General features: G+C 39.6%; 1 protein-coding gene and 1 long non-coding RNA gene across 9 annotated transcripts in view; one reads left to right on the plus strand and one right to left on the minus strand.

Annotated features, from left to right (window-relative positions):
- Positions 1 to 19,603, plus strand: part of LOC121106882 — a 361,649-nt gene that overhangs the window by 282,139 nt on the left and 59,907 nt on the right. The window lies entirely within an intron of this gene.
- The window catches only part of ADGRD1 (adhesion G protein-coupled receptor D1), a 122,422-nt gene that overhangs the window by 52,809 nt on the left and 50,010 nt on the right, over positions 1 to 19,603 (minus strand). For all 3 annotated transcript variants that reach the window (XM_415094.8, XM_025155657.3, XM_046901245.1), the window contains 2 exons: positions 5,018 to 5,091; positions 2,997 to 3,120 (listed from right to left, as the gene is read on the minus strand). In XM_415094.8, coding sequence (XP_415094.5) covers positions 2,997 to 3,120; positions 5,018 to 5,091 — 198 coding nt within the window. The remainder of the gene's footprint in view (positions 1 to 2,996; positions 3,121 to 5,017; positions 5,092 to 19,603) is intronic.

The following is a 19,603-nucleotide window of genomic DNA, read 5'->3' on the forward strand; positions in this document are numbered from 1 at the left end:
TGAAGAATCTTGAGAATTTATAGTCACTTGTGCTCACAAGTGAATTGAGCCAGTGTTAGCAGGAAGGGAGGCATGAGGGCAAAATGCATCAAAGCTGGTGGGTCTGAATCATGCTATTGTTCTAGAAGTGGAAAAAGCCAGACTTGATCATGGGAAGGGACAAAGAGTTAACCAAGGAGATTCTTGCTTGAGTTTAGCATAACTCTAAATAAAAAGTCACTATCTTTGGTAAACAACAATCATCCAAGCTCAGCTCCCTGCTTTGTTATAAATGCTCACCACAAGTACGTACATGGAAGGTTATTTCTGAGGAAGGTCACTTATTTTCAGTCTTCCTTGCTTAGAGACACATCAGTTTTTTCTGAACTAAGAGAGCACTTCATGCTCTCCTGTTTTGGACAACAAATTCTCTTTGAATAGTCGCAATGCCTAAAAAACACTTTTGCTTTTTTTCTTAAGCAAAAAGAAAATCAATCTCTTTCCCATGAAGAATGACCAACTACATCAGAGCACATATTACATTGAATTGGTCTCAAACATTCATGGATTTCCACATCAACACTGTTCTCTGTCAACCACTGCACTGTGTTAAAACCTGAGATTTTAGCTGAAAGAGGTTAAAGTTATAGCAGAAGAAGATGGGAATTAAGGTTTTTATGCATCAGGGTGTCTTGGTCTACGTATCTTAAACAAATTTTGTTTTCTAACTTATCACAAACAAGTAAAAAAGCAGTTCAAAAACATTTTCCAAAAATTTACAAATTTGGACAGTTAAGATGGGACAAAATACTGAAAATAGAACTGTAAATGACTGTGAGGAACTGGACAGTGCATTCATGTTTCCTAGCTATGCATTTCAGATCTCTTTAAGATAGTCTGACTCCAAAGGCTTTGATATAAAATGTCTTTGATCTCCAGTGACTAATATTGCATATTATTAAAACTTACCCCAACATCTCTTTAATCATAACAATCTCACATCTGTTTGTTTGAAAGTTATGCCTTTCAGAACTATTCCCCAATGGAAAATCAACTAATCTTTCACCAGCATTTAATTGGTGGATGCTCTGTTCAATCCTGGTTAAATCATTTAATCTCTGTATACTGTTCTTTAAAACAGTTTTAATAATAGTATATTTCTTCCATTCCATTTTTACCTCACAGGTGGGAAGCTCTGTAGGCAAAACTGCATTTTATTGTGAGCACAAAATGTTCCTAAGAAAATGATACTTACAAACCAGCTGCGATCATTAGGTGCTTTATAAGTAACAAGGACAACAAAGGGTAGATAAAAACTTGGAGACCCGGACAAGGTGCCCTCCCTCTTCAAATGGCTAGACCAGTCCACAGGACTCTGGGAATTAATTAAGTTCTTTGGATTGCAGACCATGCTGTTCTACACTCTTACCCCGACTGTGATGGCATGACACCACATAACTGGGACAATCATGCAAGCAGTTGTGCTAACAGTGTTAGTAAATCAGTAATAATGGCAGTTTTGAAGCATTCATTCCTTGAAAAGTCTTTGCTGCAGCTCAGTGGGATAGCCCTGATTACCCTGATGCCGCAAGATTTTCTGTCTATCTGCAAGAACCTCTGAGCTGCCATCACAAGCACAGGCAGCTCATCCTGCAGCATCAACTACCTCAGGGCTAGGCTACTGTCTAAAATAACAGCAATCCATCATTCAAACCAATTAACAGGAGCCTGAGATATGGCCCCATAGTCAATGCATCCACACCAACCAAGCTGACAAAAACCCTCTAGCTGTACCACAGAGGACACCACACTTGTTAGTAGCACACCATGATAAATGTGACAGTATGACTCCTACTGTCCCACTGAAGCTCTTCTTCAGTTGTTAATTTGCATTGTTAGGATGGTGCCTGTAAAAAGCTGAGAATGTGCCTGAGAGTATAAATTTGACAGACAATCAGTATAAATTACTTTAAATGTATGGTCTGTAAATTATTTATATTATAGATTCATTATTTATCAGCTGGGAGTTTTCCAGAGCAGAGCTTTGTCACTGCCTCCACAGGATCCTCCCCTGACAGTAGCACACCAAATAAAGCAGTAAAATTGTATTTCTCGTGCTCATGGCAGTGCTGCCTGTTTGCTTGCTAAGACCCAACAGGGGGTTGGCCTTGCATGGTGCTGAGCTTTGGAAAGGAATTCCTTCAGGAGGCATAAACCAGCACTTCACCTGCAAGGAGCAATACTGCCATCCCTGAGCAAATCTCAAGGCATGACACAGCATTATGAAGGCAAGAACATGTTTGGTGAGAAAAGTGATGTCTTTATTATTAAACTTCATCTGAAAGCACCAACGAGTATGAGAACCAAGTAGAAAGCCTTGGTCATATTCTGGCTGTAAAGACGTGAGTCTGCTTAACAACTCTTTGGACAAAGGAACTGAGCGTAGAGAAACTATACATAAGGGGTTCACTCTCTAAAACCTCCGTTTCTTTCTCACACTTCTACACAAGTCTCCCTTGGCAAGAAGGTGAAGAAAGAGTAGCAGAGAGGCACTTGAAAAGCTGGCAGAGCAAGTGGTAGGGCCCAGCTGGCAGCAGTTTGCTTCACACGGAGTTCAAGCTTGGCTGTTCAAATTCCACAAGTCTACTTAGCAAAAGCCTTAAACAGCCACATCTCAGCTTTCTTGGTCTTGAAAATGAATCATCAAACCCGGGCTGGTCTGTGCTATGTTTTCCAGTGCTTTTCCTTCCTACTACTTCAAGAAATTGTACTAAAAGGGTAATAATAAAGTACAGTACTTCAGGACTCCCACCTACCACAGAGATGTATGCTCCATTCAGTTCCCACATGTTTTAGGAAACATATATCGTCCAGAAGGATTAATACAACATCCCAGTAAACAAGCTGTGGAATAAATGTGAATAGGACAAATACGAGCCCAGTTCCAATCACTTATTGATGTGGCATGTATTTATGTTTTGTTTTCAACAAACAGTTACTCCTTTGCTTAATCTCACCTTCAGAGGCACCACTTGCATCAGAATGGCGAAATTAGTGAGGTGGTTACAAAGGCACACTGAGTAGTTGAGGTCCCCGCTGTCACGCACACAACCTTCATTAGACCAAACACCAGTTCCATTGCTGCAAAGCATACAAAAATGGCACAATCTCTATCAAAATGCATCTTATTCAGGTTAGTTTGACATGTATTGTACTGTACAGGATAGAGATTTGAAGGCCACTGTAGGCTTACGTATTCATAAACACTCTTAGTGTCCTCTCAATTCCACTATGAAAATAAATAAGGAAAGTACTGATCAGAAGAGGGCCTAAATCATACCCCTATGTGAATGTCACTATAGATTACTTTCCAGTTTTATAACTAATGAATAACTACATTTCTTCATAATGTTGTGCAACTCACTTATGGCATTTTATCTAGACCCAGATTTCTGTATTTGGAGAACTATCATATCAGACAAGTCAATAATCTTGCAGAAGTCAAAGCATATTGTATCTCCTGCCTTTCTCTTATTCAGCATCCCACTTGTCCTAACAAAGAAAATAATTTAGACTGATTGAGCATGATTTCTAGTGAGCTACCCATGCCAATCGTTTTTCATCATTTCACCCTCAGGGACGAGAGCAGCTCCTGCTCCACTGAGGATATCGCTGGCCTGGCCACATGGCTCAGTCCCAGGGCAGCAAGGGATGTGATGCTCATAGTTTGCTTCTTGGAGCCAAGGAAAACCTGGAAAGCCTTGTGCTGACACAGACCTGCCAGGAGTCCTGCGACAGAGTGGGAACATAGAAGCCACATCATGGTGGAGTTTTGGGTAACATAGGTCACTGCACAAACTGCCTGTTTTTTTAACTATTTATTATTTTTTATATTATTTTGGGTCCTGAAGCTAGACTTAGTGATGAATATTTGCATCAGAGCTTATTTTACAATAGGTCCTTTGGGACCTCCTTGAATTCTCAAAGGGAGCCTTCTGTGAATCAGGAATTGCTTATTCTTTAACTACCATCCACGAGGGAATAAGAATACCTTGACACAAATAAAACTCACTTGGAAGGATAGATTTTGTATTTCAGTTTCTATCCCAAGGCACAGCCTCAAGGGCCCAAGCCTCAGTGGAAAACTGCACAGGGACAATGCCCTAGCCATATTAATTTGCTTCAGTAAAATCTGTTTTGAATTTATTGTAATTTGTGAGTAACCATAACGACAAGTAACTGCTAACAGCTGGGACAGTTCAACATCCTTGAAACAAAACTTCAATAAAACAATTACAGTGACCTTCCCATGTGTGTGCTGGATAGGAGAGATCACAGCACTGCAGTCCTTTGCTACATCAATTAAGCTTATATCATTACAGCTCAAAAATTATTAATCCCCATATGATTCAAGATTCAGAAAATACTATTTGTATTTTAACTCAAGAAGAGCAGCAGGCTCAGAAATCAAAAACAGGTTAAATAGATTCAGAGCTAAAAAAAATAAGAAATGAAAGCTGTTACTTTTCCATAGGCCCCATTTTCTGAGTGACATTTAATTTATTTACCTTTCCTTTTAATTTGCATTCAGGGGCATAATGTTTCTTCATTGCATGCATTGGCCAAAACTCACAGCTCTTAAATACTGATCTCACATAGTATTGTGAAATCGGCAGAGATCCAGTGAAACCAATGGCTCTGCTGGAGGCTTGCCATCTGAAAACATCCAAGTGTCTGCCCAAATGGATATATTCATAAACCATCATAGGCAGGATCAGTATCAGTCTGCATTTTAGTTTTGATTCCAAATTTTTCAAGCTCTCAATCCCCAACTTAACACAGGGCCAGTGAAAAAAAACCCTCCTATTTATAGTAAAAAGCCACTGTGAGATTGTATGTGTTGTAAACCAGTGCCTTCGTTACTTTAACTACTTCTATAAACGAAAGAGAACAAGAAGAACATAGGCAACATAAAGCATCACAAATGACGCGCTATTTGATTTAGCCAAGTTAAAGAATTTGAACTTGTATAACATACCTGTAGTCCAGAAACGCACAGTAAAGATGGACTCTGTTACTCTTGTTTAGTGCTAGGCTGTATTGCCTGGGAGTCTGCAAGAAGGAAAAAAAAAAAAAAAAGCCCTGAAGGAGTGTTTCAAAAGAACCAAATTCTGGTATTCAACCAGTTCAAATTCCTACTGTTCTAGCAATTTCAATAGATTTTCCAGATTAACCCACCATACTGAAAGGAAATTTTTTCAGTGCTCATGGCTTTAACACAAACCCCAAACATGCAGGGGCTGCTGTTGTCTGGGGTTTACACCCTGGGATTAAATTCATGTCACTTGGAGTCAGAAATTGGCATCCTATTTAAGTAATAGCAAAACAGACATCCCTGTTGTACATAAGCAAAGCATGAATGTGTGCACTCATTTTTACAGCATGTATTTCATTTCATTGGGTTTTGTTCTCACTAATAAAAATCTCACATTTTAAGATGAATAACACTGAAGTACGTGCATTACAATGACCAACTCACAGACATTTTCTTTCCACAATACAAATTATTTTTAAATATACAATCAAACTGAAAGAACAGTGCTATAGTCCAAGATTTCATTTTAATAGACTTTGGCATTATGATGACATAAATTTTATCTTTCTCAAACAGATTTGGCAACATTCAATCTCATCCATTCAGAAAGGATTAAGCCCTCATTCTCAACTCTGTTACATCACTTTCATGACAAAATGATTCAAACAATACTAGGATGAATTAGTAGTTTGTAACAGACAAAATACGCAAACAAGAGGTTTCCAGGATCTGTTCTATCCTCTTTAATGTTAAAAGTCCCCCAAGTCTACTCTGTGTTTGATCCTACCTTAGGGCTCTTTTATTTTATTGTAAGCATCTTCAACATGCATCCCTGATGAGTTAATAGACCTCATACCATTAGAGCACAAGGCCACTACTGCTGTGAAACTGGAGGACAATCAAGAATTATCCTCCTTGTTTTAGAGAAAGAAAACAACAAAACAAACAAAAACCCAACATGCTGAACCTTGAGCAAGTACAAGAAGTCTCTGAAGCAGTTTTCTTTCTCCTCTCCCACAAACCCAAGAGCATGTGTCAGGCACAAGGTAGCACAGCACCCTCCTTGCTAGTGATAACGAAGCTTTTCTGCCTAGCCCAGGACATTCACGCTGGATTTCCACATGCTTCAGGTAGCTGTGCTGTAGATAAGGCCATTTATTTCTTCTTGATTTACCTCTGGGTAACATAAATGGAATTTTCTTATCTACTTGAGCAACATCTCTGAAAAAAAACTTCTAATTCACTAACTGACCCTGTTTTCCCTAAGATTTCACGGGAGAAACAGTTGAGATTGCAGCTCAGGTACTCCCAGAAGCTGAGCTCTGAGAAGACAGTCACTGATCTGCTGAGGGTCTCTGTTTTCCTCTGGTCACATCCTGCAGCCTCCTTCCATGACGGGAGCAAATCAAACGGTAAAACTGAAAGTGTGTGAGACCAAAACTGAATGCAAGCAGAAACAGGAAGAAAAGCTGGCTGCTCCTTGTCTCTCTCCTCCATGCTCAGAACACAAATTGGCCCTGCTGCATTTTAGGAAGTTACTATATTTGAACCTATGTGTAATTCCAGCAGTGTGGTCTGATGACTAAGTGCCCTGACAAGAAATCCCACCTTTTGCTTCTCAGAGTATTTCCTAAGAGTACTCGTTCAGAACCTGCAGACAAGTAATGATCCATAACCCACAGCTGGAAAAATGCCTTCTGCAACTTCGGTTAACGTCAGGTTTTGTTGGCAGAGTTCCCTTTGTTTTACCAGCAGAAAAGGCATGTAGCATAATGTTTGCCTGATGCGCTGTACAGCTTTATGTCCATCATGACATAGCTTTCCTGAAGTATGTAACTGAAAGAATTCATAGTCAGTTTGTATTATGAATTACGTTACTTCTATGACAGATGAGTGGCAGTTAAATGAAAAAGCAAAAAGAAAGGAGAGAGATCTGCTGTAATAACAAAGATTTTACAGCAAGTGTCACTTCTGACTTGTAAAATATCTCTTCATAAATCTTGATTCTTAATATGCTAAATGGAGAGGGCACTGCTGGGTCAGGTTGAAATCAGACATAGTACTTCAGTTGTGTATCTTTTCACACAAATAAATCCCAGATGTATGTTTTCTCCTCAATTCAATGTCTGGCAAGGGACAAATTACTGTTTTTCTCCATCTTTGACTCTAAACACAGATGTCACCAATTAGACAAAGAAGCACACCAGGGGAGGCTGTTCAGACTACGAGCTGTGTGAACACGCATGGAGAACAACTAGATATCTAACATGTATACAAGAAGAACCCACACTATGTCTATTGATTCTCTTAAAGTGTGTTGCTTGTTCTGACACACACAACGCAGGCTTCGCCAGTGCTACTCCTGATAACCACATAACAGTCGTCTTCTTGGACTTACAGAACTACTGTTCTGTAACAAAACTGTCATCTGAATAGAAACTCACAGAGCATATAAGAAACTGGCTACAACAAGGAATAAACCCTCACAGATCTTCAGCAGCTCTACTCTAAAGTGCTCTATAATCTTTGAAAAAACAAACTGACTGTACCTCAATACCGTATTTCTGAAGTTAAACTGTGTGTGACGGCTTATGTGTGACTTGGATCCGGCAGCACTGAAAATATTGATTTAATGTCATTGATAACAGAGAACTTAATATGGAAGTAGGCTTTTGCACTAAGAGATTAAGTCACTGCAATGCCTATAAAAGCCTGTGAAAGGACAGTTTGTGCATCTTTTAGTGGTTTGGAGAGGGAAAGTGCTGGTTCACTAAGTAAAATAGGGTCTGTGCATCAGTTCTCCATCATCTCAGTTCTTTGTTTAAATTCTTGTGCATGGAGAGGGTTACATGCTGGAAGTTCAAAAACGAATTACATTAAATGAAACAAGTGCCAGGATGGTGGCTAGCAATAGCCAGGAACAGACCTCATACCAGTGAAAAACTCAATGCAGACTTTGTTTCTCTGATGGACCAGGTAGCTTGGGGAAGTACTGTCTCTGTTTACACTCCCAGCAGAAATACAGCTGTTCTGCATACCCTACACTAACCACTGACTCTCAGTAAGTAAGATTTACATGCCAGCCACAGAAACTCATTGTATGTGTTGAGGATGTATAGAGTATTTGCATGGGTGTGTGATGGCAATATGGTCCTTAAACTGCTGGGAACTAGGCACAAGTCCATGGCTGGGGGGGGAAGAGGCCAAAAAAGGAGGTCAGGGGGCTGAAAGGACTGCTGGAAACCTTCAGAAAAACCTGGTTTCAGGAAATGTCATGAGCAGAATTGCAGAAGAAAAACAGTCAGCCAGCTGCTGCTGGGGAGGCTTGCCAAGGAAGTGAAGCCAAGCAGAGGGTGGAGTGAACCTTTGTGAGATTAGCTTTTTTCTCCTCTCCTCCCCTGAATTTAAAAAGCAAACAAATACTTAGTGGCCACCAAGGGAGGAGGGTGTGCACTTTCTAATTCAATTTGTATTTTTCTCAAATGTGAAGAAGGAGAACTCATTGGCATAGTTCTGCCAATCATGTAAACGCAGTATCTCCCAGCCCAAAGGTTTGGTGTTAGACTTGCTCTTATCCAAAACGTGTGATAATTTACTCTATTAAGATGAACTTGGAGGTCACTTAACTGTTTACAAAACACAGAATTCTGTCTAATTCAGAGATTTTTGAAATCTTGTCATCTCAAGATCCAAATACAATGGATTATATTGAAGGTGTTGAGAAAGGGCTCTGATGCTGACACATCTCTTGATTTTCACACGCTTCACAGCCCCACTGAAATATTCTTACAGGTCTATGAGTCAGAAGCACATTGATTCTAGTTTATGGATTAAATTAGAGACTAAAATTGTGCTAGCAATTAGAGGATTTCTAACTGTTTACATCCTAACTGTTCACATGATCTATCCAGGACCATGTGGTCTACTGACTTTCCTTTCCCTCTTATACAAACTATTTCTAACCACCTAGAAAATTAAAACTTCAAGGTACATTCATTTATTTAGTTCCCTGGAAAAAGACAGACAGACAGACAAAGAAAGAGAGAAAGTACGTTGGCTGTATTTTTCCAAGTTGTGAGAATACTGCGTTGCAACAGACTTAGATCACCCAACTATTTTAATTTAGAGTTTGTTGGACTGATTCACACCCAGATGCAACTAGCACACATAATGAAAATATTGTTACAAACTGTAAAAAAGAGAAATTATTTTATCAACAGGGAATTAGAAAGTGCTGTGCATAAAATCCAGACCTTAGCTGATGTAAGTCAACCATGCTCCATTGTAGCCAACAGATCTATGCAAGCGTATGCTCACTGAAGTGATGTAGTAAAATACTGTAGGACACAGGGTCAACCTGAAAGCTCTCAGAATGTATTTCTTAATGGTACAGACATGCAGTAAAAAATAAATAAACAAATAAATAAATAAAGCATGGTGACACAAAAAAATGGAAGACTGTGGCAGACAGCAATATAAAGGAAAAAAAGTACAGTTAAATATCAGATCCTATAAAGGCATATGAAATTAAAACAGGTTGCCATATATAACTGAATATGAATCGGCTTTGAGTTTTCCTTTGCCCGAGGTTAAGAATAGTCAACATTTCAATTTCCTGCAAAAATATTGTTAATCAAACACTACTTCAATATTTTTCCCCATCTCTCAGAGTTCTCCGTTTAACGGCTGCTTTATCAGGCAAGCAGTGTGAGAACAACAAATATAATTTTAAAAACCCTGTGAGCAACAAACTAAAAAATATCTTGGCTGCTTTATTAGATAGCATTTTTATGAAGAGGAAAAGAAAATGAGGAGGAAATAAACAAGGACATTGTCCTGGTACTCCTTCTCTGTTACTGTGTACAACAGAAAAAGTTGGATTACTCCTAAGTGTGCACAGTATCAGAAGATCTTCCTATTTTTCTTAGAGTAGCAACTCTGCATCTCTTTAAATAAAAATGCCATCCTCTTAACAGCATCCCATCTTTCTTATGGCACTGAACAAGGGCTTCATCGAACAGCTGCCAAGACAACATCTGACCACTTACACATCTCACTGTGGCTGTCAGGGTGTACATCTACAAAACAGTTGTTTATGGTCTACAGGAACTGAAACTATCACTTGGTGCTCATCTCCCTTCATCTTGTCTCTGTGATCTACTTCAGGTTAGCTGTTTATAGCACTGATAGCCATGATAGCGTCTACAAAAGATGGGGCAGTGTATTATAAATGCACTCTAGGTGAAACTGTCAGTGTTAAAAAATGAATAGCCCTCCTCTCTGGTTTTGAGAATTAAATACCATAAAATTCAGTTTTTCCCAAGGAAAGCTGCCTAGCTGTTGAGCAATTTTGGCAATGGAAACTGTGTGAAACCCTTGAGTTAAAATTACAGTCTCCTTAAACATGTATACACAGCTTAAAAATGTCTTTTCTGTAATTTTATAGCCCCCCAAAATCCCACTCTAACATAGAAGATATATTCATATAGATCTGTGAGGCTTTTAACACAGTATACCATCATTGGGTCAGTATGAGGTCTGGACGTGGGAGCTTCTGAGCAAAAAGCACCTTGCTCAGCATCACGAAGCCACACATCCTCTTGGGATGACACTTCCATACAGTCCTCAATGTCAAAGATCTCGAAATTGCAACATCTTTCTTTCCTTTTCCTTTCTCTTTGGCCTGAGTGCACATGGGCATAGTGAGTGTTTTGTATGTATTTGCTAACCCTGGGCAGTGACGAGTAGTTGCATGCCAAATTCTTTCAGCTTGCAAGCCAAAACTATTTAAGACACAGCACTGCAGTGTAAAACCATGCCAAACTCCCATTGACTGCGATTGGGATTAATAATACTCACAATATTGTTGTAAATTACGGTAATAAATGGAAAGCACAAAAAGGATGAAAATAGCCATGGAAAGAAAAAGGTTTGTTTTCATTACGGATGAATAGAGTTGACTTCAGTGCAGGCATGCACAAAAAGAAACTGCAGGCTGAGGGCCTCTGAAATTCAGAGCAGCGATCAAGTTACATCAGTAAATGTTTAAAATTTTGAAATGCTGGTCAGTGGGAAATGGGGCCTAACAGGGAAGCTTTTCCTTACAAAAGTATCGGTAAACGTGGCATTGAACTGATGATCTGGATCAATAGCTGCTTCAATACCTGGGTGAATAAATGGGTTCTTGTGTCCTTTACAGGATTGTTCAGTTCCAAAGAATGACAAAGTCACTCTGGGCATAGCCTCCAACTAGGTACTACCTCTCCAGAATTATTGAATTCAGTCTGGCTCCAAACAGGTCTAATTTAAATCAGGTAATTTAAAATGCAAGCTATTTCACCCAAGGTCCTGTGTCAAAGCAGTTACTCATTGCTCAAAGGACCTTTTGTTCTCATACAACCTTTTTGGATACTCTTGCAGCAGTGGCACCAGATGTGGGCACAGCCCTTCAGAGTGCATTTCTGCTCTTCCCTTCTCCTCTCCCCTCCAGCACACACAGAGCTACCAGACCATCACAGCAGAGACAAACCACATCTCAATTGTCAGGGCCTGAGAACACTTTATCAGACTGTCAAACAGTTTTTCATTTTCAGACCTACTAGAACTGGAACTTGCTGAGAGGTCATGAACACAGAATCCTACCGGGTTGTTAATCCCTAACCCAGATCCCATCTGTATGTTTTACTCTCTGAAATCTTTCAACATGTCTGAGTTAGATGGACTGAGATGAAGATCATCCTTCAGCACAGATAAAACAATGATAAAAATACAACATTACCCCAGACCTGGGCATTTGGCCTGGTTCTTCCAAGAAGTCATTTTGAGAGATACTACTTGCTAAGGTTGGCTGTTAACGCAATTTTTTGTCACTTTCATTCCTCTTGTCCAAAACTGTGTTGTTTTTTGCTGCTTCTGCATATTTAGGCTTCTTGAAAAATATATTTTTTCATGTGAAGAAATGCAAATACTCACAAAGTTCTCTGTGCAAGTTATCCACCAACCTTGAAATATCTATTCATGTAAGCTCCTAGAAGCTTGCTGGTCTTTTCTGATAGATGAATGAAATACCACTGCACTTCTTCCCCACCCACCTTTAAGTCAGCATAATAAAGTAGAATTTGTGGTCATGTTGGTAGAAATCCACAGTAACGTTCCAAAGTTGCTTAGTGAAAAGGACTGCAGTGTATTTGTTAAGGCTTTTTGTTTCTTTTTGCTATGCCTTTTTCTGCTTCTCTGCATTATTGTATTAAAAATGCATGGCTTTTATAAAATGAAAAGCAGATGTTCCTTCCATACACCCTTTTTTAATGTCCTTGAATTTTCTTAACTCATGTGAAAGTACTACTAAAAGAAAACTGGTCTGATTGATAATGAAAAGGCTATTAAAAATGAACATATTTTTCTAATCCGACAGAACCATAATGAAAGACATAAACAAGTGATCTCTCCCCCCATTCACCTGTAGTATTTTGACACAGGCAGAAATATTTCCCTTTGCCATACAATTATCCAGGCCTGTTGTAGAGCTCTGTAATAGGAACCAATGTCTAGGCCATGACAGGAGCTGTGACAGGGACCAGAAGGCAGGCACAAAGTATAATCCTTTAAAGGGATGCACTGAGTAGAACCAGTTTTAAGAATACTTTTCCTATTAGGTAATATTTCCACAATTCTTAGTTTCCAAAACAGAGCTTAAACTTTTCCTCCTCCTTATAGCTTTTTTTTTTTTTTTTTTTTGGTAAGAGAAACATTTGCATCAGATGATAACCATTCTGCACACTAGCTTTAACATATAAACTGCAGTTGTTCACAATCGGCAAGTGAATCAGGCAAGGAGAATTCAAACCAGAACCAAGAGGTCGGGGCACGCAACTCTAGCAGGGATGGACAGCCGGCAGCACCCACCTGGGTTTGCTCCAACATCTGTTGTACAGTCACAGTCACTCATATCGCAGCTCACACATGCCTGGATTTTTGGTAACTAGATTTCACTAAGCTTGGCTGCAACTGAAAGCTCTTGAAACAGAGGTTCAGTCTCTATGACTAACTTGCACCAGTAACAATGAGAAAATGCTCTGAATTCAGAAACAGCACAAAGCTTCAAAAGCCAACAGCTGCAGGAAGTATCACTGGCACTTCAGTTTTGCATACTTCTTTGTCAATACAGAAATGAAGACTGGATGAGTAAACATCCCTTTCCCACACAACTGGAAGTAATAATTAGGAGACCAATCAATCAATATTTAATCCTATCCATTGTGAAAAAGGCTTTAGAAACTACTAGGAAATATTGCACACAGTGACCCATAGTAGCTAGGCTAAGACATTTCCAAGTGAAGAATCAGTATGTATTGCCTTTCCTAAGTATACAGAGAGGAAAAGCACAAAAACGTCCTGATTTTCCTATACAACAAACAAAGTCTGTGTCCTTATTTTGAAGAGCAAAAGGACCTCGACAGCCTGGAGGAATGAAACATTAAAATTTCAGGTACTCTGCACGATAATAACAAGAACAAGCAATGTTTGTGGAATTATTGGGAATAACGCATTCATCTGTCTTTGTAAAGACTTCAGTGCCCTGCATTTCACCTGCAAAGACAAAAATAGCTATGGGAATGGGAAGCTTTGGGAGTCTGGGATTGCAAGAGGACTGCTAATATTGTGCACAAAGCAGAATTTGGTGGTGTTAGGAGATGATTGGACTTGCTGATCTTTTAAGCCAACCTAAATGGTTCTGATGGTTTGGCAAAGGGGGCCAGAGCTGCAGCATCCCTGAGCCTCCTCTGGGACCCCAAATAAGCCACAGGAACTTTGCCCAGAGCTGCAGCTGAAGCACAGCCCCATCTCCAATGTACACATCTGCATAAGCAAGGGCTTTGCAACCCCTGGTGAAGTGGAGCAGAAATGACAGCAACGCAGCAAGAGTTCAGTGCATACCAATGGAGAGAAATCTTCAAGAGACAAGCAGAAAACTCCTTTTGGTTTACTGTGTGCCCAGCATGTAACTTAATGGCACCCTGGTTTACTGCTGAGATACCCTCACATGAAAAGAAAATGTACTCCTAAAGGAAATAGTTGGCTTCTTCAGATGTCAGGAGGAACCCTTCATCAGTTTCAGTGAGGATTTCATCGGGTTTACATTACACACTTCGAAAATCCATGATTTTTTAAGATGTTCCGTTGGTTCATCATTATGCATTTGTACTGTCATCTTTGCTAACGATGCTGTGCAAACAAAGGCCTGTGTTTTAAAGGGCATTTTGAAGACATGATTTAAAGAAAGCTTAGGAGAAATTTTAATAGTTCACGTCAGAAACACAGTAGAGCTTAATGGTAAAAATATTTACCACTCAGTACGCCTGTTGCTAATATTTTTTTATAGGATTGAATTTATATGTTAGCATTTTCCATTCTCATTAAAATCCTGGCTATGTGAATGTCGCCTCTGAAAAGCAATGCCTCACATTCTTTGTGAATTATATGCGGCAGACTTTGTTTTATATTGACCCTTTCAGCTCTTGTATCCCTTGACGAACTGCTAATCATCATTTATCCTTTCTTTGACTCTGCTAATCTCCGGGGAGCGGGTGGGATAGGCAGTCAATGGAGGCGATGGAGTATAAATAATGACGGAGTACAATAAGCATTCCAGTTGTAATGCCACATCTCATGACAAAGACTTTCAGAAAGATACAGCACACAGCCCTTCTACGATAAGGCTGTTGTAACCAGACTGGAAAATATTACAAAAACCTTATGATTGCTTAAGCCCCAAGATATTCAGGCCCACTAGGTGAGATAAGGGAATGTTTATTTTGTGTAATCAAAAAATCACTTGGATTCGGGATTCTTGTTTTTCTCCCGAAATTCATTTTCCCCACATGACTTTTTATGGGTCCTTTCCTAGCTCTGTTTCATTTCACACCCATTATCCTACCTATTTGGTCTGTAATGTCTCAGAATAAAATATATCTCCTGAATCTTGTTATGCTTTGCGCATTGGAAATCCAGCTAAATTATATAAAGACCAGAGTAAAAGCCTGTGTTAACACAACCTAATACTGTGGCATTTTTTGATAAGCAGCCTTGGATCATCTGAATACCTCATTAAGTATCCAGTGAATGCAGGGGCTTTCTTCCCCTGACATCTCTCTCCTCAAGCTCCACATGGGAAACATAAGAGCACTGCTTGACTTGCTTTGTTTCTAGCAAACATACAACCACAGACTAAAACTGATCTGAAAAAGAAACCAAAACAACAAAAAAGGGATCTTGAGAAAAATATGTTTCCTATCATGTTAATAAGCTAAAGCTGCTGTCTTAAGCAACACGGTCAGTAATTGTGACAAGGATCCCATGGGCAGGATTGCTCTGTTAGATACTGTCCAGATCCAGTATTAATCCTCAGTCACAGACAAAAATCCTTTTCTGCAACACTTCCTGAGCAGAGCAGCACAGTGATGTGTCAGGCCCTCTTGCAAGGCTCTGTGAAAGACTATTTCTTAAACCTTAACATTCCACTAAGCTCTCACACTCTCCTGCCTGGGTATTTCTACAATTAAGCTCTGTGGTTTTCCATGATCTTTTTTCTTTTTTATTTTCCTATTGTGAGACAGAAGTCCTCTCAAGAACATTTACATTTTTCTTTCTCTGATTTGAGTCTTTTTCTCCCATTCCTGTATTTTTGCCAAATATGAGTTCTCTTTTAGCCTGTTGCATGAATGGGATGAAATGCACACAACTGTTTAGTTCAGTGTCATTTTTCACTCACAGGAAGTGTCAGGGTGCCAGAACTATTTGATCTGTGCATCAGCCCCATTCACTGAATTAAAACCCACCCTGGAATTAGGCCTGCTCCATTAACTAGAGCTAGAAAGTTGAGTAACGTGAGACCAAGCCATTAAATCCATTTTTTGAATGACAAAATGGCAGTCTGTGGAGCTTCGCATGTATCTGCAGACATACTGCAGATAGGGGCACTGTTGCTGATATAACAGAGAAATAGCCAACTGATTTAAGTTGTGGCCCAGCTCTGCACTGATGTCTGCTTTCTGAGAGCAGCGTGCTGAGGTCACAGGGCTGACACAGCCACTGCCCTCCTCCAGCTTTCCACTGGGGCAGTGTCTGACCAGCAGGCACTTTCGAGGCTAGGTTTGCAGAAGTGCAATAAATGCAGTGCTCTTGAGTAGCCAGGAAGTTCAGTTTTTTGTATACGATTGCTTTTCAGCATAACCAGGATAAAATTTTTAAAGTAGAAGTATGTTCAGCTTTCAGTTTTAGCCCCTTTGCAAAGAACACCAACTTTTCTTGTATTGCCATAGCCAAAAGTTTACATGAACATCTGATCAGAAGAGCTGTGCAGCAGAATCAGTTGGGCAAAGCAAACCCAAAGCCCAAGATGAAAAATAAGCAGCCCAGTAAGGTATTGCTGCTTGCTGACCCGTTCATTAGGGAAGAGCACAAATGACACATGAAGTCATCCTCTGCCATAGATTTGAATACGTTCAAAATTACTCAGCTCCTGCACTACACTGTTTGCCTGGAGCTGTTTTTCCATGTGATTCCTGAAATCAGCAGTGAGTCCCTCTGGAAACTGATCTAATGGTTTGAGGAATGTAGCTGTGGTAATTGGAGCTTGGCAGTCTTTTTCTGCAAAATCTCCAGGCTCTCTTGTTGATTATTTAGCACCAAGAATGAGAAATCTCATGTTCCTCCTTCACTGGAAATGTTGCTGCACCCTCTTCTTTTCTCTGACTTGCTCTTGAGCGAGATGTCACCATTTGGTAACCTGGCCTTTTAAGCATCTCAACAAGATGCAGGGCCAATAGTTGAGCAATATACCAGAATCCAGCATTCCAGTAAGCTCCTGTGACACGAGCACCCTGCATATCGGTTGTCATTTTCTTTTCTTGGTTTTAAGTAAAATATATTGCTTAAATAGGGGAAATGCTTTTAGACGTAATAAAACTATAATCATATGCAAACAGAAATGGCTGACTGCACAATTTAATTTACTAGGATAATTCTATATAGCTTCTGAAAAAAATTACAAACCAAAAAGCAAATGCCATCAGCAAACTGTGGCATGAGAGCAGCTTTTAAAGGCACTCGTTCAGCTCCTTCTGAACTTAGGAGGCAAACTCCCTGTAAGTGCAGTAGGTACAAGGCACAGCATTTCTGTTCAGCCGTGATTAAGAGTTATTAATAAGAAAGACTGTTCAGTTCTAGGAACTCTGTGTCTTAGAACATCATAGCAACTATGTGGAGATTTCATTCTTTCACTAAATGTTATTTCTGGAAAAAGACCTTCTAGCATCCATGGGAACATATCCAGAGGGGTCACACTTCCAATAAAGACATTCCTTTTATCGTTTACAAATACTCTAATAAATGTCTGATGGCCTTAAAAACAAACATATTTTTTAATAAATGGATAATGATCAACCTGTCACAGAGTCCAAATAAGTCAGGAAATTCCTTCCAACTGTTACTTACAGCATTTAAGGCCTTTTAGTGTGCTCGTAACCAACAACGACACATGCTGCCCACATCTATCCCACGTCTATGTAAACCACTGATCTTTTAGGAATCTTTAAAAAGTGATTCATTAAAATAAAATCTTTATTTTAATTTTTCAAAACAACAACCGTAGATGAAATGTTCTTTTGCAAACACACGTGATAGGTAATTCAAAACCAAGTGTTCAGTTCAAGTACTTCTAAAGACAGAAGGAGAAAAAGGAGGAAAAAAGCCCATCCCTGGAGATATACTTAGATTCTCTTCAGTGCAGCAGGTTGGCATCAATGCAGTGGCATCTATGCAATCACTGGAATTCTTGGACAGCCCTGCACACAAAAGGCTTTGCTGTGGATAGTGGGAACATAACACAGAGTCTCACAGGCATTCTCTCCTAACTGTGATCAGAGCTTTGTTACAGGTTTTCATCACATTTTCCAATAAATCATTAGTATCCGTATGTTCAACCCTAACTGGCTATGAAGTGAGCATTATTATAGGATTTATGGCTTCATCCCAAAGCTATTAGACCAGTTAAGGTCTTTATTTGGATTTAAAGGAGTTTTGGATCATTTTCTCTATCATAGGGCCAGCAAAATTTCTCATTGACACCCTCAAAGACTTCTGATACCTACAGATTTCATTATTCAAAAGTGCTATCAGACCAATAAGAGCCTTCCAGCATTAGAGCCCTTTACAGTGCCATGGCTTAGCTTGCTCTGGGGATACATTATACTTGCTGTTATTCCAGGTTGCACTGTTTTCTAGCATTTTGTTCTTAATTGACCCAGATACAGGCAGCCTTAATGCATGCAAATGTGAGCTGCTATATTCAAAAAGAAATTTTTGCCCAGAAATATTCAGGACAGAAAAGAGTTGTTGTATGCAATGCTTCCACTACCCCCCACTGCTTAATCTCTTCCATGGTTTCCAGCTATATTCTCTCCCCAAAATTACAATCTACTTTTCTGTGAAGAGAAATGTGCAGCCTTGCTGCAAAAAATTTCAACCACCTGTATTCAGCCTTGGGATTGTACCTAGAGACTGATCCTAGACCAGAGATATGAATACTGTTCTCACATGGATCTCCCCATGAAAGGAAGGTGCAAATCAGGCAGCAAAATTATGCGTGTCTTTTGGTCTGCAACACTGTAAGGATCTTTTAATTAGTTGCAGATACTTAGAGAATGCAACATAACTATGTGTCATAAGAACTTGCATGGAAAAAAAACCAAAAAGAAAATGTGTGTGAAGAAGTCTGAGGAATAAATGTAAACATTCAGGTGTACTGAGTAGCTATTTCATAAAATACTGAGGGTTATTAGATGCATTCTTTATTGCACATGCATGTCTTACGATTCAAGAATCGAGGCTATGGCAATACTATTTCTCCCCATATCCACATCCCTCTTGTTCTGCTTGTGGCTTCTCTTTGTTCCCTGCCCTCGAGGACTGAAATCACAACAACAATCAAATTATTTTTAATTTAACGGAAGGAAGAGTGGAACTAATTCCAGCCCTAGGCAGTCCCAGCAGCAGTAATCTGCTCTCATCCTTGACGTATTGTATGTAAGTGAGACTGCAGCTCGATCGTAGGGCTCCACTCTGCTCTTTTCACTGGGTGCCTAACAATCCCTCTCTCTCAGTGGAAGCATGGTAAAATATTAAAAAACCTAAAGATAAATGAAAGCACACTTAGTAACATACCCCATGGAACAGAATTTGCGTAGATGGCTATATATGTTATGCAAATTGCAGCATATGTCTGTGTGGTACAGGGGTATTATAGGTTACAGCACTCGCTAGACTTGGATTCGTTGACTTCAGCTGTCAAAAAATGACATCCCAAATACCTACTTTTCTCTACTCCTTCCTAGTAATTAACACAAGCAGCCTTTAATGTATGTTACACCAGGGGACTGCTGTCCAACCGTTAATAGCACACAGCCAATGAATGTAGCAATCATGAGACTCTGGCATGGCAGTCTCTTTTTCCCCAGCATCAATTACTAA

This window comes from Gallus gallus, chromosome 15 (genome assembly GCF_016699485.2).
Source record: "Gallus gallus isolate bGalGal1 chromosome 15, bGalGal1.mat.broiler.GRCg7b, whole genome shotgun sequence".
NCBI lineage: Eukaryota > Metazoa > Chordata > Aves > Galliformes > Phasianidae > Gallus > Gallus gallus.